The 24095-nt window shown below is 41.1% G+C and overlaps 2 protein-coding genes across 3 annotated transcripts in view; one reads left to right on the forward strand and one right to left on the reverse strand.

Moving 5' to 3' along the window:
- The window catches only part of stom (stomatin), a 36070-nt gene extending 13782 nt beyond the window's left edge, over positions 1 to 22288 (forward strand). The window contains exons 9-13 of the transcript XR_005204446.1: positions 2687 to 2864; positions 3988 to 4153; positions 6090 to 6240; positions 8224 to 8390; positions 21751 to 22288. The gene's annotated coding sequence lies outside the window, so the exon portion shown is untranslated. The remainder of the gene's footprint in view (positions 1 to 2686; positions 2865 to 3987; positions 4154 to 6089; positions 6241 to 8223; positions 8391 to 21750) is intronic.
- gsna (gelsolin a) lies at positions 483 to 20911 on the reverse strand. 2 transcript variants are annotated; one of them, XM_037753180.1, is made up of 17 exons: positions 20747 to 20911; positions 10046 to 10246; positions 8765 to 8919; positions 8222 to 8383; positions 7844 to 7993; positions 7678 to 7767; positions 7331 to 7463; positions 6891 to 7195; positions 6642 to 6775; positions 6082 to 6172; positions 5844 to 5870; positions 3980 to 4150; positions 2669 to 2843; positions 1842 to 1963; positions 1640 to 1717; positions 1476 to 1536; positions 483 to 1331 (listed from the first exon to the last, which is right to left on the reverse strand). In XM_037753180.1, exons 2-17 carry the CDS (start codon positions 10239 to 10241, stop codon positions 1162 to 1164), a joined length of 2220 nt encoding a protein of 739 aa, XP_037609108.1. In that variant the 5' UTR covers positions 10242 to 10246; positions 20747 to 20911; the 3' UTR covers positions 483 to 1161. The 2 variants fall into 2 exon arrangements, with proteins under 2 accessions (XP_037609108.1, XP_037609109.1); XM_037753181.1 differs by lacking the exon at positions 5844 to 5870.
- Positions 22289 to 24095: the final 1807 nt, after the last annotated feature.

Genomic DNA, 24095 nt, shown 5'->3' on the forward strand with positions numbered 1-24095 from the left:
AAGTTCCAAGACAAAAACATGGACAGCTCCCGGACCGGACAACGCCGTGGTAGCGACCTGTCAATCACAAGGTAGCCCCGCCCTAAAGCATACCCTGCTTTATGGTCTATTTGACTCTAAATAGGACCATCATTTACTAAATGAACATCATGCTGTATTGAAGAAGACTTGAAACTAGCGATTGAGACCATAAACTCATGTTTACAATGTTTACTGAGGTAATAAATGAGAATTGGCAGCTCAGTCGCACAGCAGTTTGTGAAATAGTCACGAAATTTAATATAGTGATTTGTGTACATAGACACGAATTTCAAATTTTTTTCGTGATGGTCAGCATGAAATCATTTTGTATGTAATCCACATAATTGTGAACCGGGAAGCATAGAGAAAAAACACAGGGCTTTCGCCCAGGAGACCGGTGTTCGTGTCTTCAGATCAGTGTTGCCGGTCAGAGTTTGTACAAGCAGAGACATAAACACACTTGACATGTTTTATTTGGTTTTATTGAAATTATAACAAGGGAAACCTTAGAAAGTGTCACAGAAGACGTAATTGGTTTGTAAAGCAGCAAAGCGTTGGTTCCCCATTCAAAGTTTGCTATTGCAGCATCACACAAGCTTTCCTAGGCATGAATCTGTGACATTTAATAAAAAATAAATATCATAAGAGGCATCTAAACTTATCTATAAAGGCATCCTTAAACTGGAACAGTACCTTTTTTCAACTGTAAACTAGAGGAAAGAATATTAAGGCATCGGTTGTATTGCTTTTTTATAAGCGGTGTTTTCTTGGCAGTGAGTTTTCTGATGTTGCGGCACACCAGGACTCTTTATTTCACTAGTGAACGGGTTTTTTTTGTCGACATATAAAATAAAAGTGAAAAATTATCTTCAATAAAACTGCATTTAGTGCAAACCCTACAGGAAGCCTGTGTAACTGTTAAAGCTCTATCGCTATTGGTTGACACAACGTGAATTAAAACACCGCTTCATCGACCTGTATCCTTCACAACAAACACAACAAAAAGTAAAAAAAAGTTTTCTGGGCGCATTGGCAGCTAAAACAGTCTTATGATTGGAGCTCAGTGCTTGCGGCGGAGCAGAGGGGTCAAAGGTCAGGGCTGATTGGGAGGGAGGGAGGGATGGAGGATCAAGTGAGATCTCACAGGGCCAGTTCAGCCATGGCGCGCTCCAGGGGGTCGCTGGTCCAGTACTCGTGGTCCCAGCCCAGGAACCAGCCGGTGAAGGTGGGCGGCTCGAAGGTCTGCTTGATCTTGACGATGGGCGTCCTGGGATCTCTGTTGGCCGGATCTGTCTCGATGTAACGGACCGCTGAGGGAGACGAGGGAGAGGCTTGGATTAGTAGTAGTCATGGATACTTGAATCACAAATGCACAGCAGAATAATGTGTATTTGCTAAACAAGCAGAATCAAAATGGGATTGTATCAACATTTAAAGATCTCAGATGTTCTTACCAGACACCATCGCTTCAGTCTTCTCCTCCTCTTGGGCTTCATTTCCGATCCAGACGAACACCTAAGAATGGGAACATTTTTATACATACTTGTTCCCTTTCATTGCGATAACGCTGCTCTGAATCTGTACTCATCTAAAGCAGTCTAAGCTCTGGTTTCTTTACCTGATCCCAGGTGTCCAGGATCATGACATCATCGGTGGCGAGGTCGTCCTGGGTCAACTCCCCGGGCACCTCCTCAATCTGAGAGGAGGAGAAGGATTTAGTGGAGCTGTATTGATTGCAACTGGGACATTATTATTTATTTATTTATTATTTAAAAGGGGTGCAGCAGCAGCAGCAGAGGGAGCTGAAACCAAAGACTTACGATGAAGTTTCCAGTCTTATTGGAGCAGGCGAAGAGTCTGGGTGGGTGTGCGTCCATCTTGTCCTTGAGTCTGGTAGAAGTGCGGTATTCCGTCTTTCCTCCCAGAGACTCCCAGAATTGATCTGTGAAGAGGACGGACGCACTCCAAGTTATAATAGTTTTATATATTTAAACTGGGGATGGGCGGATTGATACTTTCATACTCAGAAGCTACTCATTTGGTATCGATTCCTTTAAAAAATATAATTATATAAATGCAGAACATGGGTGGCTTCATCACCTTGGAACATTTTCAATACCTTTGTATAATGTTTGTGTCAAAGAGGTAACTACCGTTAACATACTGTTTAACACATTTCTCTCCCTGTGATAAATCCAACATGTTTCTTCATACTGCCGGGATTTTGAATAGGAACGGTTATAAACTATTAGCAAAAGCTCACAGAAATAAAATGTTGAATTTCTCTTCTGTTGTCTCCAGCAGCCCTCAACCGAGGCCAGTCCTTAAAAGCTTGGTGTTTATAAAATATTGACTCTGTTATGTTTTAGCCTGAGGTTTTCTATTTGAAATTGTTAGCAGAGACTCCAGCGTCTTCAAGAGCTTTGAAAGCAAATCACAAGATTACTGATGACATCTAAAGGCGTGATGCAACGAAGGGTCCTTTGTTTTAATACAGATACACTTTCTTCAGCTGAGATACAAAAAGGAAACTGTTTAACTTCACATTAAAGTGTTTTTTTTTAAACAGCTTGACTACAGTTTGTAGCCGACACAGGAACACGTTGACTGGTATTGGATATTGTTAGTGTTCATGGCGTTTCCTCACCGGTCTCTCCTCCCTCAGACATCTCAGAGGCCGACACTCCCAGGATGTCACACAGCTGCTGGGCTCCCTGCTTCTCTGTGTCACTGGCACCCACTCCCACCCACAGGAAGGAGCCTCCGGGCGTCACCAGAATAAAAGCGTCGTTGGAGTTCAGGTTGGATGACGCTGCGTCAAGCTGTGTGGACGCGGAGATATTGTAAGTTAACATGTGTAGAACATGTTTGGTTTTTTTGGTGATGCTGGTTTGTATTAGGCAGCAACCACACCTTACTGTGGACCATACTGTATATGGTAATGGTAAAAAAAAAAAATAGACCAATGGAGTGAGATGAATTTGTAGAATCAAGAGAGGCTGGTGTTATTCTATATTTTTCTTATTGTCAAAATAATCCCATGAAAAGACCAAAAAATGAATGCATTCCAAAATGCCATATATATATATTTATTTATTTAAAGAGCAATGTAGTTTTTAGCAAACATGTTACTCAAACAGGATAAAAAAGTGTATTTGTTGTGGACTATTTTCAGCTGTAGAATAATACCTATTTCTTGCTCTAGTCTAGTGAGTATTTCAGCCTGGTCGCACGAAAAGGCGTATGAATGACACGTATTTCGCAAGGCATTTAACGGGCAATAACAACGCCGTTCTTGCTTTTGGCGTGTCATTTGTACGCCATGTAGTCGCGTGAATATGCTACACTCAGAGCTAGTGACGTTGAATAAAAGGGAGAAAAGACTGCTTATGGCGGGCGGTAGGGGAGGTGGATGGGTCCAACAAACACAGGACTTTCAACCAGAACACCGTTGTTCGAGACGATGTTTTGTATTGGCATTAGTGACATTTGTGACGTGTTTTCCGTACTTCCGTTACGCTGTATACATATATATTTTACTTAGTTAATGTACTTATTTTAAGCCCAACTATGATGTTATCGTAGTTATGATGTCATTCATACGCCTTCCCCTGAGATGGGGTTGAGTATTTCCAGCAGCAGGATGGTGTATGTGGGATTGAGTTAAAATAAACTACAGTGTGTGTGTTCATGGTAATGAAGGAACAAGTCATCCACTGCAACAGTGTGGCTCATTGATGAGTGTATTGGACAACAATGGAGCTCTATGGCACAGAGGAAGAAGATGTATCAGGCTTTTGGATATACTCCAACAGATCAGTTCATTGTTGGTTTTGGTCTTTTCATGGGATTTGTTAGCAGTAAGAAAAATATAGAATATCACCAGTCTTATCCCTTTAAAATCACCTGTGTCTGTTGTAAAGTTAGAGAGTGAGTGATGTGATGTATGTCCTCTTACCTCCACAGCTCTGGTGTGTCCTGCAGAGTTGGAGCGAACCTGGAAGAGTCGAGTGTCTGCGGGAGCGGACTGACCTCCGTCTCTGGACGTTCCTCCCTTGTACACCACCATGGGCTGTCCTCCAAACAGACTCATCAGATGGGCCGGCTCTTTCCCCTGCACCACCCTCACCTGGTAGACAAACAACAAAAGTCAAGATGATAAGCTTTTACAGTACTTCAAAATACCTTGAGCATTTTTGAAAACGTGAATCATCCCGAGGTGGCACAACCACATCACATCAGACAGATCCACCCTTTGTTGTGTCTTGTGAAACATGCATCAATATGTGAAACATGTCTGCTGCAATCCCGACTACACACACAAGATGGCAGCATGAGGCTGAGCCACGTGTTCACTGTCTGAGCCACAAGGTGGTGAGAGTTTGTGGAATTAGAGCAATGACGCAGGTTAGGTCTTAACACAGTATTAGAGTCTCTTAGGTCTGCAGCTTTTCTCATAAATATTTATGGCTGTCGGGTCTTCTCCTAAACCAGTCATCACAGCAAATTATGTTAATCCTGAGAGGATGGAGAAATGGATAATGATGGGTTTACATATTGTTGTCCACAGTTGTAGACTTCCAAACTACAGACATTCCCAGCAGTCGCAACTTCTTGTCAGACAGTTTTGCTCATCTCAAAACAGCACAAAAGTTGTATTTTAGTTTTGTTATCTTTCTTTAAATCTCTCGTTAAATAATTGTCAGATTCCTTCTTTTGGTTGCTAAGAGTTTGCATATCCTCCACTCAGCAACCAATCACAGACCTCCACAGAGCTTCACTTCAGCTTCTAACCAGTGGTGCAACCTCCCGGTCTGAGAAGTGAAAAGTGTTAGTCGACTAAGAATTTCTTTGGTTGAGGAAAGCCCTAGTGTAAAGAATCGTGCAACACAGCTGTTCTCTACTTTGACAGTGAGAGCAGCGGGGAAACATCTGGAAAAGACAAACGTGTCACATCGGCAGATGTTTCCACACTGGATAGATTCAGACACTTGAACGTAAAGAATCAAGGCTCGTTCTGTGTACGAATACGTTCCAGAGTTTAACTGAAGTAAATGTGAGGCTTCAGCAGTCTGAGCTAGGCAAATCAAGTGAGTCTCTTCTAAAGTTCCAGTCTTCCTCTATCCTTGAACGCACACACAGTCGTGCCACAGCACACACAAAACATGAACACGAAGGTTGTACATGCAAAGGGAAGTGAAGTGCGAATGCAGAACACAATAAATGAATGGAGACACGCTTGAGTACAGAGCCAGCAGTCATTGACCGGTTAAATCACCATGATGTTGCTCTAACATCAGGTCAGAGCAGAGTTTGGAAACAGGGCTGTTATTTATGTGGAGCCGACAGAGTTGGCGACAGAGGAAGAAGGAACCTCCCATTAACATCCACATCGGAATGTCCTGTTTGTGTTTGACCGAGATTGATTCACTTTACATCTGATTTAACTCATTATCACGTTCATTATAGGGATAGTTCGGGTGTTTTGAAGTGGGGTTGTATGAGGTACTTATCCATAGTCGGTTAATTACCTACAGTAGATGGCGGTCAGCACGCCCAAAGTTTGGAGAAACAGACAAGAGTACCAGCACAGGAGCAAAGCAATGTACTATCTGTGGACGGGGCCGGCAGCAAAACATATTTTAGCCGCCTAAAAAAATCAGTTTAAGTGTATGTTATATTAAAAATATTGTCACCACTGTCCCTTTCTGACAGTTAGATATTCACATTTACCTGGATTATGAAAAATATTCATTGGCTCTGGACAAAATCATGAGTCATTTTGTGAGGATGAAGAGCAGGGAAGGGGGGTGTGGAAATACCTGAGTGGTTATAGGAGCACCAACAACCTGAAGACACAGAGAAAAGGTCGGAAACCAAGGAAGACAGAAGCAGCAGCGGGGAAACCATCAGGGAGAGGAGAAACAGTAAGAGGACGTAAAGGTCAGAGAGGAGGTGACTGCGCTGAGTAAGCCAGAGGAGAGCAGAGACTTTAATAACAGATGAGATGAATGTAAGCTTGTGAAAACTCAAAGACACTAAAGGAGTGATGTGTTTCACCTGCACAGGCCCACCGCCGAGCTCGTCATCCAGCTGGGAGCCGAGGATCGCACAGGCCCCGATTTCATCCTGACTGGAGTCTGCGCCTTGCCTGGGAGACCATTTGAAAGCATCATTACACTGAACAGAACAACAGGCACAGACTGGGCTCTTTTCAAGGTAAAGTAAAGGTTGATAATAAAAAAAAACATCAAGGTCAAAATGTTATTAGCAGTAACTATTAAGTGGAGATCTACTATATCAAAATACTAGTCCCTTAAAGGGGACATATCATGCTCATTTTCAGGTTCATACTTGTATTTTGGGTTTCTACTAGAACATGTTTGCATGCTTCAATGTTCAAAAAACACTTTCTTTTTCGCACACTGTCTTTCTGAATATACCTGTATTCACTCTCTGTCTGAAACGCTCCATTTTAGCGCCTGTCTCTTTAAGACTCCCTCCCGAAAAAGCCCAAAGCCCATTGCTCTTATAATTGGATGACGCTCTACTTTAGAGTTATAACAGGAATACTTTTCTACGACAGATTCTTGCCTAATTCAGCTTTATCGTGTTCTCACCACATGTAGATAATGTGTCCCCGACGTCCTCCGTGGCTGTAGTTGTAAAGGATGATGTAGCTGTCTCCTCCGTAGAACTGTCCATGTGTGGACGCATCCACCGGTACCTTTTCGGACGCCTCGATACGCCAGATCTGTCAAGAAAAAAATAGAATTATCAATCGTGCAAAGCGGGCAAGTTCCCAAAGTGCCCTCCAAAAGGCCCCAGGTCTTCAAGGTAGTACAAATGTTCAGCCTCCGTCCTCTCACCTGTTTCTCTCCGCTGCCGTCATCCACCATGCCGTGCTGGGCAGCCATGGCGGGGGAGTCGTGCAGGGTGGATGCGTCGAAGTCCACCTTCTCGATCTTGGCGATGCTGTTGGCGATGTAGGCCACGCCCATGCCCACTGTCTGATCTCTGTCCCGCCAGTTTTTGAAGAACTGCTTGAAGAGCGGCGTCTCGCCCATCTCTGGCAGGATCTGGACCTGAGTGTGTTTGGGGTAACCCATCTTCTTGATGAACTCGTCTGCTGCTTTCATCGCTTCCTTTCGCTCGTCCATGTTGGCGTCTTTGCCTGTGAGCAAAGAGAAAACATAGCTGAGGTTAGGATTATTGAATCAAGTGAGAAAAAAAATTAGTGATATGAGTATTTTAATTTAATTCTACACCAAAATATGCTACATCCACTGCAGCACCCTGCAGCACTGACCTTTCCAGACGAAGATCTTGCCGTCGGAGCCGTGGTCCAGAATGAAGCAGTCGCCGGATTCCAGGGCGCTCTGGGCGAACGGGTTCTCTGCTGCCACCAGCGCGATGGTCATGCCTCCGCTGGCGTTGGACACCTGCATCAGAAGCAAAGGAAGAGGGAGGTTGATTAGAGGCATGAGGTGGAGAGAATTACTGAAGAGTTGCTGAAATAAGATCACCGTCACTTAGAAAGGATCACTAAGTAGTTTTTGTCATAAAAAAGATTTTTTTAAAAATTGAAACAGAAAATAATGAGCCCTTTATAAGAAGAGATTTGTGTCTGGGGTGTTCCCACATGTCTTCTCTCACCTTGTAGAGTTTGGCCATCTTCCTGTTTGAAGCATCAGCTTTGATGTCATCAGAGGCTCCTTCAGGCAGATCTGGTTTAGGGCCCAACACCTGAGGACAGAAGCAGCCGGTTTAACACAGGAGTCGGTTTGAGACTTCATTTGTTCTCATAATTCACTGATCTCACCTCTATCATCTTCTCCCTCTCTACGCCCTCATCACAGACATAGACTCGGGCCCTCCCACTGCGCTCGTTGTCACGGATACCCTTGGCAACCTGAGTAGCCTTCAGCTTCTCGAAGCGGTTGCTCTGGGAACCGCACCACTGGTAAATCTCCTGTACAGCAGGAAGAAGAGCACATTGCAAAGTAGGTGAATATAGAGTGGAACTACAGTAACATTTTATGTTTTACACAAATTAAGACCACTTTTACCATAATCCTTGTCGCTGCAGGTTGCGAAACAGATGCAACATCTGTACTTTTGGCCTTGTAGTATATGTCTATCAAACGATCACATCATATTATTATGTATTTCTAATATTGAGGTGCTCCGTGTGACTCACAGCTCCCAGATCCAGAATGAAACAGTCTCCCTGGTTGAAGCTCTCCCAGTTGACCGCCACCTCCGTTGCCCGGACAGAACGGCGACCTTTGACCTGGAGCAGCCGCTGCATGACCACCTCGTTAGTGACGACGTGCTTGAACCCAGACGCCACGCCTCCTTTCTGAAAGGTAAGAGTTGCATTTCAAAATAAAATACCTGCCTTTTAAGACAAGTGGCTCCAACATCAACAAAATTAAATAAAAATAAAAGATTTTTTAAATTAGACTGGCAAATTTAGATACTTGATTTACAAAATACTGGTGTCATAACAGACTGGATCTTACATTTTTACAGATACTGAATGATAAAATGCAGTTTTTGCGTTAAAATATGATGAAAAATAACCTTAAAAATGTCAGTAAACATCACCTTTCCCATGTAACATAACCTATATTTGATCCCAGGTTTAAAATGCATCAAAATAAAAGCAAAGAAATGCAAAAAAAACATATACTATTCCTTGCATATAGATTTTTTTGCAGCTATAAACATGACATCTTACCATGTATTTGAGTCCAGACTTGAAGTAGCCAAGAAATGTTTTAGACTCGTATCCCTGGACCTCGCGGTACTGGATGGGTTTTCCCCCCAGGAAGTCGTCCATTTGGACTGTAAAGATTGCCGCCGAGCCTCTCTCATCCTGGGTGCAGAAATCACCTGCACCAGAGGAACCACAGACGTATTCCATATTAATCCTGGTCCTTATTTTATCTCAGCAGTCATACTGCACATCTACCCAGAGAGACACATTTTGTGTTTGATGAATTCGCTCACTGCGGACTCACTGAGTCAGGAGATCGATATATGCGGGAGCAGCAGTGGGTCAGATCCCAGCGGACGCAGTTATACATGTAACATTAGTCTATTTCTGGTCACACACACAGTAGTTCAGCACCATGTGGGAGGGTTACATCAGATCCTGTTTGTTGGTAAATGCTGTTTCCATGATCAATCAAGCTGACTAAAAGGACATGAAATCAATAAAAAAAGACCCGACTCAGCTTCCTCGCTTTCCTGTTTGCTTTAAGCTAAATCCTACAGTAAGAGATTCTGTCAATACACATCTACAGGACTAAACATTAGTCCAGAGACAATCCTAGACAATGTGACCAATGACAATTGGTGAATGTTGGTGCAAAATGGTCTAGACAAAACCCCTTGTACTGAAACAAAAACACACACACAAGGTTTTAGATCATTGAAAAAAAAATGTCAGCTATGAAATTGTGTCCTTGTACTGTAAGTCTTTCAAGATCTATCACAAAGCACATCTGTCCCAGGAAATAAGGCTTGTCACAATGTTAGAGGCTGATCTAAGTAAGCAGGATGAGACGATGCAACAGAAACATAAAACGCAACAGCAGCGGTAAACACAGCTTTGTCTGTTAACGTACAGTGTCGTCTGTTATTTAAAAATGTAAGGACAGGAGGCTTTTCTACATGTTTTTCACTTCTCATCCTCCGGGTTTAACACGTCACATGCAAATTATCACATAAAAAAGCAAAATGGATCCAGAAATTTGTGTCTCTTGTTGCTTAGAATCACAAGTAGCTTGTGCACATTTTAAAAAAATGCTGGATAACATAATTAAGTTAATTCCCTATTTACTTAAAGTTAACTTTTTACACATTTTCATTTGATTTTACAAAAGAAAAGGATGGAAAATGCTGCAAATTAACATTCAATCTAATGTCCCCTCCTTTTTTAAAACATATTTTAAATTGTATATTCCCTATATTTCCCTGTAATAACACATCATAATGTCCCTCTCACTGCACTCACCCAGCCAGAAGTGGAGGTCGTACTGCAGGTTTCCGGAGCGTTGTTTGATGGTGTTGAGGATGAGGTAGGCGTCTCCGGTGTAGAATCCCCCGTACAGGTTCTCGGGGACGGGCACCAGGTCAAAGCTCTCCACCCTCCACACCTGGAGGCCCGGCTTCTGTCCGGCCCGGTTGAACTCTGGATGTTGCACTGCCATCCTGCCTGCAGGGAAATCAACACACACCTGAGATTTAGTGCTTTACTACTCTACAGGCCTAAGCATACAGGCGTTCCCGTGGCAACAAGCTGTGGTTTTGCGCTTCGGGATCAGCGGACTGCAGAGATAAGAGTCGAGGCGCTTTGTAATAACCTTTAAAAAGTGAGACTGGGACTCCCTATTTGTGAGATGTTTGCTCTGGAAAAACCACTCCCCTTAAGGCTGAGTTGTTGCCATGGATACAAAGATAAAGTTTAGGGTTATGGTTAGATATTAATGGTACAGCAGGTTGAGTCACTGCTGCCCTGTGCTCAGGGTGTTTCCTCATGTGAGGAGGAAGAGGAAGTCCTGGCACATACGACTCAGACGTAGTCATAACTGGCAAAAGGAACCCTGTGTATAATTATACATAGGAAAAGACTGCTGTATAACTGGACATGTTTGCTCTTCAATATATCATAACTTTATGCATGCAACTACGGCTGTACAATTAATCGAATATTAATCGCGATCACGATTTTAACTTCCCAAATTTAACTGAACATGATTGACTGTGATATTGATGTTCAAAATGCATGTCATAGAAAACTGTGCTGTACCACGGCTGGTGTGTTTGTGTTTAAGAGATAGAGAGACAGAGAGAGGGGAAGAAGTGGACTATTGCACACAATGTTTCTGTAAGTTATTAATAACTTACTGGGAATGCTGCTTTGTCACTTTTTAACCGCCCGTCCGAACCCACAATATTATGTCAAAAGCTCATCCAAAACATGTCACTAGCGAGCACCCTACAATGACAGCCTCTGGAAAACTTTCCTGAATGCTGCGGCTGCAGTCCAGAATAGAAGAGTAATATTCAACAGAGAGCCGACAGGCAAAAGGAAAATGCACTGAATTCAGGTGAAGAAGAACCTTATTTTAAGTTTTCTTTTGATTAAAAGATTTGTACATAAGCAGGAATGTAGCACAATGTAGAAGTGTGGGTTTATTTAAATGTGAAAGTGCAATAAAAATATTTTCTCCCTAAAATCAATGAATGATTGTGATAAATAATCGTCATCTCAATATTGATCAAAATAATTAGCATTTTGGCTATAATTATGCAGCCTTACATACAACCACAAATATCTGGATACTAGGGCTAGGAAATATGGCGAATATCTGCTATCACAGTATATGTAATCTTAGTTTTGGCTTTTCCTTAAAGGTCTTATTTATACATTTTTATATACGACAAATGTTTTTTTTTTAAATAATATATTTGCAGAGCCTTTAGAAAGGTGCCGAATAAAAGTATGGCTTTTCCTGAAAAAAATATTATTGCGAATTAATCATTTAAAACAATTTGGCGGGTCCAAAATAAATGTTTTGTTTATTTCTGTGGAGGACATCTGACATTTGGTTCCCACTTCTAACAAGGCCTGTAAGCCAATAGTAAAACAATGTTGGTATCATGTGGTATCTCTGGGTCGTCAGTTAGTGTGGAAAAAATTGATAAATGGCAGGAAGGGATTTAGCGGCTGAATATTATCAATGTTATCAATAGGACCTTTAAATTTGTCACCCATTTCTCTATGATCACAGTACATGGCCTCATATAGTACAGCTCTAATGGACACATCAGCAGTCAGACATTGGTTCAATCACAAGCACTCACACCCAAACATTCATGCACACACATACCATACACTTCAGCCATATCTGAGAGCGTTTAGAAGACATGGCGCCTGATCAAGAGTCTAAAGTAGGTGTCTGTATGTGCTGCATTGGATTACAACCCGCTGGGCTCTCAGTAGCACGGGTGGATGTTTGAGATTTTTAAGATGGGAGTTGAGCATCCTGTTAATATCTTTGTTATGGGCGTCTGGAAAGTGTTTGCAAAACAACAGTTTAATTAGCTGATTCTGTTGGTTTGAACATGTTTCCAATGTCTATCTTAAAGCATACTAAATTTACGATCTTATAAAATATTATGTATTATTGTAGATTAAACCACCCAACTGTATATAAAGTAGTTAAAATCAGCACCTTCTGACCAGCTAGACCATTAAAATGATGAAAAAACACTCATATATAACACATTATTTTGTCATAATGAGTGCTTTTACTTTTGATGCTTCCTTTTAATACTTGGTTGGTGGAGCCCAAAAACAGAGCTAAAAGAGAGTGAATATTGGACTTACATCATTTCATCATAGCAAGCAGACATGGATGTAAGCAATGTAAGTTTCAAATTCTCCCAGAAGTTGGCTAAGCAAATGTTGTATTAAGAAGGAAATGTATTCAATTCGGGCTGTCAATCGATTAAAATATTTAATCGAAATTAATCACACATTTTTTATCTGTTCAAAATGTACCTTAAAGAGAGATCTGGCAGGTATTTAATATTCTTATCAACATGGGAATGGGCAAACATGCTTGCTTTATGCAAATGTATGTATATATTTATTATTGGAAATCCATAACAACACAAAACAATGACAAATATTGTCCAGAAACCCTCACAGGTACTGCATTTAGCATAAAACAATATGCTCAAATCATAACATGGCAAACTCAAACCCAACAGACAACAACAGCTGTCAGTGTGTCAGTGGGCTGATTTGCCCCAAACTCAAAATTAAGCACAAGTTTGGAGCGTTATTTAACCTCCTTCCCGACAAGCCAGTATGACATGGTTGGTACCAATGGAGTCCTTAGGTTTTTAGTTTAATATGATGAAATTTGCGTTAATCGTGTTAACTTTGACAGCCCTAATCTAAATACCTCTTCCACCTGGCAACTGTTTTGTGGTTAGACTTAAATGTTTGCAATGTGAGATAGCACAGCCTACGCCAGGAAGCAATCGTCTTCATAAAATATGCAAAAGTGAACAGATGTGTCTTCTGAGATTTTGCAGCAGACTCTGACTCAATACTGACTCCACACCGCGTGTTAATTGCTCGCTCGCACAGGAAACACTGCAGAGAGAGCGTAAACACTTTCTCTGAAGTAAAGCAGTGTTCTCTATTTGGAACCTGACATCTCTGAAAAGGGCCCTCTGTGAGCTTACATGGTGCATTTCTTCTTTAGTTTACTCATTTATTTAAATGATGACGTGCTTTTAAGACGTTCAAACCCTTGATTTTCTTAACCGTAAAGAGCTGTTAATGAAGCTCAGGTTCGGGTATTACCAAAAAAGTCTAAAAACCGGAGGTCATGTAGTTCAGAATGAACACAGAATCCAGTTTTTCCACAGGAATGCAGCTTGGACCAGCTGCCTCTCAATTTGCATGACTAACCATCCACACTGGAGCAAGAGTCGCCCATTCTTCTAGGCGGCCGTCTGCCCACAAACATGGCAGGAATCTGCTCCTGACCTTGGAAGAGGGACGTGGCTCGGAATTCATGTAACCAGGCCGACGAATGTGGGGTTCCTTTTTACCCCATTGCTGCTCTCCTCTTACGTAACAGCAACTCACTGAGCAGTATTTTGTAGTTATGGAATGTTTCAGCATGGAAATAAGTGGATAATTTTGGAGAGAATCATTTTCACAGTCGACCTTTCTGATTTTTTTAATGAGGAACATGTCGAGACATGGCTGGCTGGCTGGTGGAGTTCTCTTAAATTAATTATTTGGATATTTGTCTTGCCTCGGTGAGGAAAAGATACAGATATATTCAGGTGTTGGACTATATATGGACCTAACCCATTTACAGCTCCATTAGACTTCACATGAAATGGACAGAGTGTAAACAGCTGGGTACCCTGGAGTCATACAAGGTCATGCACCGTCTGAACTTCCATGACATGGCAGAGCCTGCGTCCAAGTTTGGCCAGACAAAGAGAAACTGTCTGAGGCTGCTGGGCGATTCCTCTGGGATCATTATAGCTTGACGGAGGACGTGGAAAGCTGAATTTCCCTACAGTGGCTCAAAAGTAGTCTAGTGGAGTTTCCAGTCTAGATAAGCTTGAATGCTGCAAAAGTCAGACAGCAAATCTGCTGCCTCTATGGCCACACAGGAAGGTTTAACTAAGCCTCAGGCGTGTATTATAAATGTGTGATCCCTATTTTGTCAAGCCTGAAAACAAAGATACCAATACATAAATAAAAGTTTAAAGGGAAATAGGTTTACACTGACAAGGGAACACTGAGCGCTCATATTTTGAGACATGGAAATTATCAAATATGGAAACTTTGAATACTGTCTAAGGAGAGAGAGTCTCATATGCTGTAGAGTATTGTATTTTTATTGTCATTTCATAACAACAGTGACTAAGAAACAGTTGTGGATGTGGATTCTCTGGTTTAAAGGTGCTAAATGCGAGATTGGATGAATATCTATCGCCTCAACATGTCGACGGCTGATCCGGGGGCTCGTAGCTTACGGTGCTAACAGTGAAAACAAAGGCAACGCTGCTGACCGAGCTTACAGTGTTTACTACGCTTACGTGACGGCGTTATCAGCTGTAACCGCTGTATGAGAGCAGTACAGAGCGGCGGCTGTGAGCTAGCCAGTCAGGCACGCTAACATGCACTAGAAGGCATGCGCGGCCGGCCCGGCTATGTCAACAAAGCACAGAGAAACTCGGATTACAACACACACAGAGGGTGAGTGACTTAACTCTTTGCTCAGGTAGACATTATTATATCTCTACTCTAACTCTATATCTTTACATAGATAGTAGATGTTTGATGCTATATTAATGCTCTGGATATCACATAGAGCACCTTTAATGGTGAAGTATGCAATCGTAGGATGTTTAATGTATATAGGTAGAGTGATATACTATACATTGTCTTTAATAGTGTGGAATTGATTCATGTTATTCGTGTTAACAGCTCAAGATTTAGAGTTAGATGAGAACTCTCAGTTCTGGAGCTGGAGCCAGGAAGCGATTAGCATAATTTAGCATAAAGACTGAAAGCAAGGGAAATAGGAAATGGATTGAATAGCTATACTGATGAGGAAGCTATCGCCTCCTCTAATCTGCTACTTCTTCAATATCTGGGGAACTATTTAAATCAACCGCGGTGAGAGAATACAATAACTTCGTGTTCCCAACAACTGGTGATAAATCAGTAACTTCTCCAGCCATTCATTAACTTCAGCTGACACACCCAACAATATGAAAACTGCTTGCATGCAGAGATGTCAGCTGAGCACAGGGATCCTCATTAACGCAGAGACGGATGTACAGCAGAGAACTTTAATTTGAATTTGAAGGTAACATAGGGCATATTATTAATGCCTAAAATGCAAACATACAGTACAGGAAAACTTGTCACTTCAGTTTTCTCTTTGGAACTACCTGAAGTAAAGTTTTACATTATCGCTTCTAGTGTAAGTTTCATGACAAAAGTACCAGCGTAACTCATTCAATCCCCAAGATAAACGTTCAAAAACATACAGCGTACGTAGCTCTCTGAAAACAGAGCTGCTTCATTTTTTTTAAATCCTGAAAAGTTGACTTGTTCAAGAAGTCTTTTTCATCCAACAGCAGTCAAATACCTTTACTCTGAAACATCTCACCCATTGAAAATATCTCTTCTTATTGTTTCTGTGGCACTAAATAAATATGACTGCCTTTGACTGTGATCTTCCACTCTGATGGAGAGAAATGTTCCGTCTGTCTCTGCACATCAAAGCTGCTTTCTCCCACAGTTACGCACTCGTACCGTCTGCGACTTAATAAAGCAAACATCAGAGGGGACACGCGGCATCCAATTCACCTCGCACTTTGACAAATCAAAGCCGGTATTTAAAAAATGTGATAACAACTGTGACAAAAGGTAGATAACAAAAAAAACCTCTTAACAGGAGCAGGTTAGAGAATGATATCACGTTTTTTTTACAAACTAGAATATTTTTGTGCAAAGTTTTATTGAATGAACGGCAGCAGCCAAACAGACATTAACCATTAAAGCAACAGGAGGTAAGAATAGAGCTAATATGATTAAAAAAAAGTTATTTATATATAAAACAGTCGCTATATCCTGACAGTAGTGCATGAGACAGGTAATCTGAAAAAAAAATCATGTGCCTCTGTGTCCTCCGGTGCTCCTAATGGCATCTGCAAGATTTCACAGACCGGAGGAAAACAACCAATCAGAGCCGAGCTGGAGCCTTGCCGTCTCTGAGCAGCTGTCAATCACTCGCAAACTCCAACCAAATGGTCAAACTCGGCAGCGCTAGTCAAATATGAATCAATATTCTGTTACTGTAATGCCTATTTCTCAAGTAAAATGTTTTCAGAAACATTTTGCAGTGTACTTTTTAGCTGTAAAATTAGAAAGTTTGTGCCCTAGCATGTTGAGATCTGCTGAGGAAATACCAAGCTCCGCCCACCAGCCGGAGCAAACTCTCTCGTTTTACAGCTAAACAGTACACTACAAGATGTTTCTGAAAACATTAGAGGAGAGAAACAGACATTACAGTAACAGAAAATTGATTAATATTTGATCAGCACTGCCTTGTTTGATCGTTTGATTGGAGTTTGTGAGTGATTGACAGCTGCCTCCGTTGAATGAACAGCCAATAAGAACGCTCTCTCTCTGAAATGACTGGCCAAAGTCTCCCGTCATGGGCTAGATTTTCTAAAGCCTGAAAACAGAGCCATGACGAGGTGCAGAAGTCTAGTTTTCTCTCAGAACACTTGAATTACAATATGCTGAAAGGTTATTATGGCATTTTTGCCCAATAATGGCAAAAACAATCTATCTACCCCCGCTTAAAATATTCGAGGTTGGATAAAGTGACTCAGGCAGGGGTAGTCTGTTTGACTCAACGCACACACACACACACAGCTACGAGCTTAAATAGAACAGGTCACATGACTATTGGTTAGTGCTTCTTCTGCTGGGAAAAACATATGTTGTCTGCAGGCCACACCTCTGCAGCGCTGGAGGTATTCGTCGTTGCTGCCCCCTCACTGCAGGCTCTTTGCCCCCCGTCAAAGAAACACGGAGTGAGTCGGTCATTCCAACCTCCCCTCCCCCATATTTACCAGCCTCTCCTTTGTGTCTGCCTTCCCTTGAGGCCTGAGTGAAAACTTGATCCGCTGTGCAGATAGCAACAGTGGAGTCATATGATAGAAGAGTATTATGAAGCCCTTGTGATTTGTCTGCTGGTGTCCCACTGCAAACAGCAAACAAACCAGCACTTAATAGTTTTATCTGTGAAATCTGAGTTTCTGTGCTGACTTTCTCCCAAAAAAAAACCTCCTTCTTCTTGATGACTCATTTTCTCCACACATGCCACTCTCAGCTTCTCGAGGGCCGTGCAGCTGTCCTCCAGCTTGCTCAGGAAAGATAACACTCTGCACAAACTCAACACTCTTTAATAGCCCTTTCTGCTTCCTTTTCATCTGTTTACACAGTGAAAGACAAAGACAATCCCAATGTCTGTTTATGACTTTGTAAATAACCGCCCTGATATATGGATGGTTATTAAAGGATATGAGAGTTCAGGAACAATCTCTCTGAAACCAGCTCTGTGGTTGAATTAATCATATCAAGCATATAAACTCATATCTCTAACAAAATAGCATCTCGTTTGATTGATATTGAGAATGCAATATGCGAAGACATATTCTTTTTTAAAGGGACAGTGTGTAGGATTTAGTGTTATCTGGTGGTGTGGTTGCAGATTGCAACCAGCAGAGTACCCCTCCGCTCGCTCCTCCCTTTATTATTATATATTAGATTATACACTAATGAAAACCTAGTTATGAATATTATATTCCATTTCTGCTGACAGAGCCCCCGAAATGTTACACGCTGTTCCTTTAATTCCTGCAGATAATGTGATATATATCAATATCGCAAAGTGTCACAATTAACATAGCGATACAGAGTTTCAAAACGATTGCCCTGCCCTAAAGGCAAAGCAGCTAGAAGACACCATGTGTGTTTTGAGTGAAGGGTGTGGCCTTTTTTCTAGCTCGACTGGAAAAACATTGAAGTCAATGGGAAAACACAAACTTTTCTCCTGAAATACAGCGTCTGTAAATATTTTCTACAATAATTTATAGTCTCGGTTGCTAACTCCATCTCTTCCAATGTGTGTTTTGATGGAGATTTTTGGCAGTTGCAGTTTCATGTAGAAGATATTAAGGCTTAAAGAAGGGTATGTTCGAGGTCTTTTGTGAATGCCACGCCCAACAATGACCCATGTAACTGTCCAAAACATGACTCAAGTGAGTGTTTTCTCATCTGCCACCCCGATGATTAAGGTCTGGTTAAGTTTAGTCACCTGAGTAGGGAAAGACTGCTTTCATTGTTAGAATAAACCAAGCCAAGCCTGTTTTTCATATGCTATATTTCAATATGTAGTTAGGACGTTTTTTTACACTGAATTACAGTGATTTAAAAGCTGGAACAACGGTTATAGGTAGCCTACTAGACAGCCCCATTTTAAACCACACATCTTGTGACCTGCAAATCACCAAATCAGTGTTTACTAGGTGTGTCAACCAAACCACCCACCCAACCTCCTCCCTTACACTTTTTTTTTGTCACGCCACCTCCACTTTTGCTACTGAGAGAGGACACGGAGGACAGTCATTGCATGACAACAAAACCCGCAAGAGGCTGCGTGTCAAGAAAAGTATAACTTATGTATAGTTTAAAGACCGATGCTGTCATTTTCCGTGTGAGGACATCCTCCTAAATTTGGATTTTCTGGCAAGCTGGATCCCAAAGTTCAAAATGTCCCCTTTGAACCTTTTTGGTGACATCTCAGACACTATGTCTGTGTTTTTCTACATTATTTCGAGCATAGAAAAGGTATTTTTTAAGACTTAAATATGCAGAATATGTTCACATACAAACATCCACAGCAGTTCAGCTGTCCTGTCCTCTTGGACAGAAAGCATGCACACAGTTGTTTGAGGCTTATATCTAAATCCTATGTGGGGTGTAGTACAGTCGGTGGGTTCAGGCCTACCATAATCTCTGTCCGTCTGACAGCTGAGTGCGGATCTGACACAGCGCTTTCTGATTGGCTAACAAAGGTCTATATCTATGTCTACATCTCTATATTCACACACGCACAGACAGACATATACACAGCACTGTCTGGCGTACTCACGTCACGGCTGCTGTAACTTACAACCACACACAGGATGTTGTGACTAACTTCCTCACCGAACACTTCTAATATTTGGTTGTGTGTTCCTATGGCAACCAGAGATGTCCTTAAATAGAGATGAGCATATTAACAGCTGCTGGGGGAAATCTCACAGTTTTTAACTGAGATGCTAAAAACAAATCACTTGACTGTTTTACTGTAATGCAGCAAAACACTGAATGTAAAAGTGGCAGTAGGCAGAATATTTTTGGCATCATTGAGCAAAAATCCCATAATAACCTTTCAGCTTATTGTAATTCAAGTGCTCTGAGAGAAGACTATACTTCTGCACCTCCTCATGGCTCTTTTTTCAGGCTTTAAAAGAATCTAGCCCGTGATGGAAGACTTAAGCAAATCACAGGTCATTTCAGAAAGAGAGCGTTCCTATTGGCTGTTCGTTCCGCCACTATTAATCAATCGCAAACTCCAATTAAACGGTCAAACTAGGCAGCGCTGATCAAATAATAATGAATATTCTGTTACTGTAATGCCTATTTCTCACGTAAAATGCTTTCACAAACATCTTGTAGTGTACTGTTTAGCTGTAAAATGAGAGAGTTTGCTGCGGCTGGTGGGCGGTGCTTGATATTTCCTCAACTTATCTCAACATGGCGGCCGAGTCACAAACATTCTCATTTTACAGCTAAACAGTACACTTCAAGATGTTTTGTCGAGAAATAGGCATTACAGTAACAGAATATTGATTCATATTTGATCAGCGCTGCCTAGTTTGACCGTTTCATCGGAGTTCGCGAGTGACTGACAGCTGCTTATAGACGGCAAGGCTCCAGCTCGGCTCTGATTGGTTGTTTTCCTCCGGTCTGTGAAATCTTGCAGATGTCATTAGGAGCACCAGAGGACACAGAGCACATTATTTTTTTTTTAAGATTACCTGTCTCACGCACTACTGAACATTTTATAAAAATAACTTTTTTCGTAATCACATTTCCTCCAACTTGCCTACCCCAGCTTTAAATGTTGCTTTAGGTTTGGTATTACATCATGACAGCCTGGAGGCACTTTAAACTGTACAGGAAGAGTGGTTGCCAGACCTGTGGAGATTTTAAGTGGAACCACACAGCATTTATTTTTTAGTCATCATCCAGGGTTTCCACTGCCTGTCCATATATGGCTGTGCAGCTGCACAATAAAATCAAGGTTTACACTTTCTTTGAATGAGCTAGACAGAAATAACAAAGTAAACCATTTTAAAAATGCAGAGAGAAACCAAGCATTTCACTATTTACACTAGAATAAAACCTTTGTTCCAGTCTGCCTGCGTGGAAAAGCAACGGTTCATTTCATTGTTGCCCTAATTAACGCAGTCAAATTAAAATCTGTGCTGTACAGGCTGTATTGTTTGATAGAAGAGAGAGGGGGTTTTATGGACGTACCTGAATAGGTTGTGATCGCTGACGGAAGGAAGGAAGGTGTAGGTGTAGTAGACCGGTGGGCGCTTGGAGCTGCAGCGGGAGCAGAGAGGCGTCGAGTCCGCTGTTTGTGCTACTGGCCCGGGACACTCCCCGTTATGACACTCCCCTGGAACGGCTGCTGTTGCACCGCCTGCTGCACCGCCTGCCCACACACATGGGCACACACATGGGCGAGCACATGCACACTGATGTCTAATCTGTCTAATCTCTATCTATCTTTAATCTATCTAAACAATGACTATACTAAACCATGCCATTATGAAGCTTTTGCTGATATGGTCATTTTTTTTTTTTTAAAGATAGGTGAGCATTTGGCTCTTTGTAGGCTGTTGGGTTGAATTGTGTTCATGTTATTTAGACATTTACTAAAATACACTAAAATACCTAATAACTACTTAGCCATACATTTCTGATCTTCTGCTATGTTATGAACCATCCAGACCTCTCAGGTCATCTGGATCAGGTCTGCTTTGTGTCCCCCAGAGTCAGAACTAAACATACAGAAGAAGCAGCTTTCAGTTTTTATGCACCAAATATCTGGAACAAGCTCCCAGAAACCTGCAGGACCAACTCCAACTCTGAGTTCTTTTAAATCAAAGCTTAAAACTTTCCTGTTTGCTGCTGCCTTTTCTTAAACCAGATAATGATCTCATACTTCAGTAGAGCTTTTTACTCTTGGTGTTATATTCTATTCTAGCCTCGATCCCAGCTTTTATTTTTAGCTTGTTTTTATTTTCTAATCTTTAATGTTTTTATGTTTTTATAACTGTTTTAATTATGTCTTAATGTTCTTTTGCACTTTGTCGCAATGTTCTTGAATGTTTATGTAAAGCACTTTGAATTGCCCTGTTTCTGAAATGTGCTATACAAATAAAGCTGCCTTGTCTTGCCTATAGCATTGAATCAAACCCCAGCTGTTGCAGTCTCTATTAAAAAAAAATAACACATGACGTTGTTTCTTGCAGGGCTCTTGCAGAAGTCTACACTTCCGGTCTCCAACAGAGCATCTTGACCAACACTGCCCCTGCCTGGTCCTGGTGTATCCTACCAACAAGACACACCTTGTTAGCACACTATACTGTAATGCAGACTGTACATGTTTGTGCTCACAGAGGGTCAAAGGTTACCAGTCCTAAGAGTGGGAGATTCAACTTGTTTTTAAAGAAAAGGAGATTACACACTGTTCTTGCAAATAAGACAGTTACCGATTACATCATAATAGTTATGTCATACTAATGTTTCGAGCACCTGCATGGGCAAACTGGGTGTGCTAAGTTCATCATCTGTTTCCTAATCTGTTAAATATTAACATTATTTAACAATAATGTGCCTGAAAGCAGTCAAATCCAAAACTTATCAGCGGTGTGAGTTACAGTGTACTTTTGCAAATATTTCTGAGATACTAGACGCGTCCGAGGTGCCATCTTTGTTCCACGTTTCTGTGCAAAGAAACTTGTTTTGCTTGTGATTATGTATTAAATATGTAATACCAGCCAACAAAATACAAAAAATAACATTGTGACTGAAGTAAAATCTCCAGTTGCCAAAGTTGTACATGTAATATCTATAGAAAGAGTAAAAGCATAACTGAAACACATCCAATAATGACCAGTTTATAATGTATTGACATTGTAAGAACATGTTATTTTGAGATGTTTTCTGTCTTCTAAAAAACAAAGATTTGTCTCTCTGGACAGAGCCATGGTGTGGCATGAACAACATGTTTATGTTTCACAAGAGTATTAAAGTCTAACGCTGGATATTATGAACATGCAGCTATCTGTAGCAACATAAAGCAACAAAATACTTTTTGGAAGTCAGTGAAAAGTCCCTGTGGATCTTTTTGGATCTTTAGCGCTAATGGCCCGACTAGCTCGGATTACAACACACACAGAGGGAGAGTGACTTCATTCTCTGCTCAGGTAGACATTACTCCTCTATATCTTTACATAGAAAATAGTTGTTTGCTGCTATATTATTGCTCTGAATATCATATAATGCACCTTTAATCATCACATAGAGAATCTTTAATTCATCATTGTGATATCAAAAGACAAATATCTATTGCATTAACCAACCAAATTGCAAATTCAGACACATTGTCTTTTTAAAAATCATATTCTTTTTGTTCTTTTTGAAAAAATAATAATAATATCCCAACATTAAGGATATGACGGGGAGGGACATTGATTGATCCCCCACATTAACCTGCTGGCCCTTCCTGTTAACCAAGATTTTCAACCCTTGGTGGCCCTCTAGTGGACAAAAGACAAAAACAGAATAACAGGGTAATCTGTGTTCATCCTTACTGGCCTACTTAATAAACAAATATGAGACTATTGACAAGAAAGGTAATAACAATGTAGCATTATAAGCTGATTGCTGATGTAACTAACAGGACATTTGATTGGAGTGATGTAGAAAAGTAGCAATAAACTGTCAATTACAGAATGTATGTGTCTTTTCCTCTTTTACTTCCTCTATGTTACTTATTTACCATTAAGCATTATGAATGTATGCTGTGGTAACAAACTGTTGTTAAAAGAAGGTATCGTGTTTTCTTGACATGATCTAATCACTGTACATGATAACATGTTTGTATGTATGTATTAGGGCGCAGCAGAAAACTATCCTGACTCCCCTGGAGGACAAAATATTGATGAAAATCACATGTTGCCTCGTGGATGCATTGTCTACGTCATGAAGTTTCTAAAATTAGGAGCTGTAATTTATGCAGACATTGAAAGGCTCGGGTCATGGATGAAAACATCCCAACAAGAAAGTCTTGTTTTGCTGTTTCAGACAGTAACACGAGCTGCATTCAGCCTGGCAGGAAGTCCAGCGAGCCTCAATAGGCAGAGCTGTACACTGGAGACTTGAGACTTGGACATGAGTTGGAGAGCTCAACCAAATAAAAAAAAACATATTTTCCCACGAACCCGACTGGTGGGCGTGCAAGTAGTTTTAACTTTATATGCCAAAACACATTTACAAGCCAAAAAACAGCCTTTTAATGAGTTTGTAGGAATTGCAAAAGTATGCTACTTCAGAATCAGCTCTTTTTTCTAATAATTGATGCTTTCTCATATTTGTCGGTCCACCACTTTGGTCCAGACCAAAATATCTCAACAACTAGATGGATTCCCTTGAGATTTTCCTCATGGTTCCCAGAAGATGAATCTTACTGACTTTGATGATGTAGATTTAGATGTATTGTCCCAGAGGGAGATCCGTTTTCACAGCCAGTACAACACAGAAACATACAGATATAAATAATATTACTTGAAAACATGCATGCCTCTTCCAGTAT

The sequence above is a fragment of the Sebastes umbrosus genome, chromosome 19 (assembly GCF_015220745.1).
Source record: "Sebastes umbrosus isolate fSebUmb1 chromosome 19, fSebUmb1.pri, whole genome shotgun sequence".
NCBI lineage: Eukaryota > Metazoa > Chordata > Actinopteri > Perciformes > Sebastidae > Sebastes > Sebastes umbrosus.

Coding starts and splice junctions, on each gene's coding strand:
- gsna (XM_037753180.1), bottom strand. CDS start 10,241: ATGGCAGTGCAACATCCAGAGTTCAACCGGGCCGGACAGAAGCCGGGC. Junction 7,994..8,221: donor TCATTCTGGATCTGGGAGCT/GTGAGTCACACG, acceptor CCTGCTGTACAG/GAGATTTACCAGTGGTGCGG. Junction 1,332..1,475: donor GACTGAAGCGATGGTGTCTG/GTAAGAACATCT, acceptor CGTCTCCCTCAG/CGGTCCGTTACATCGAGACA.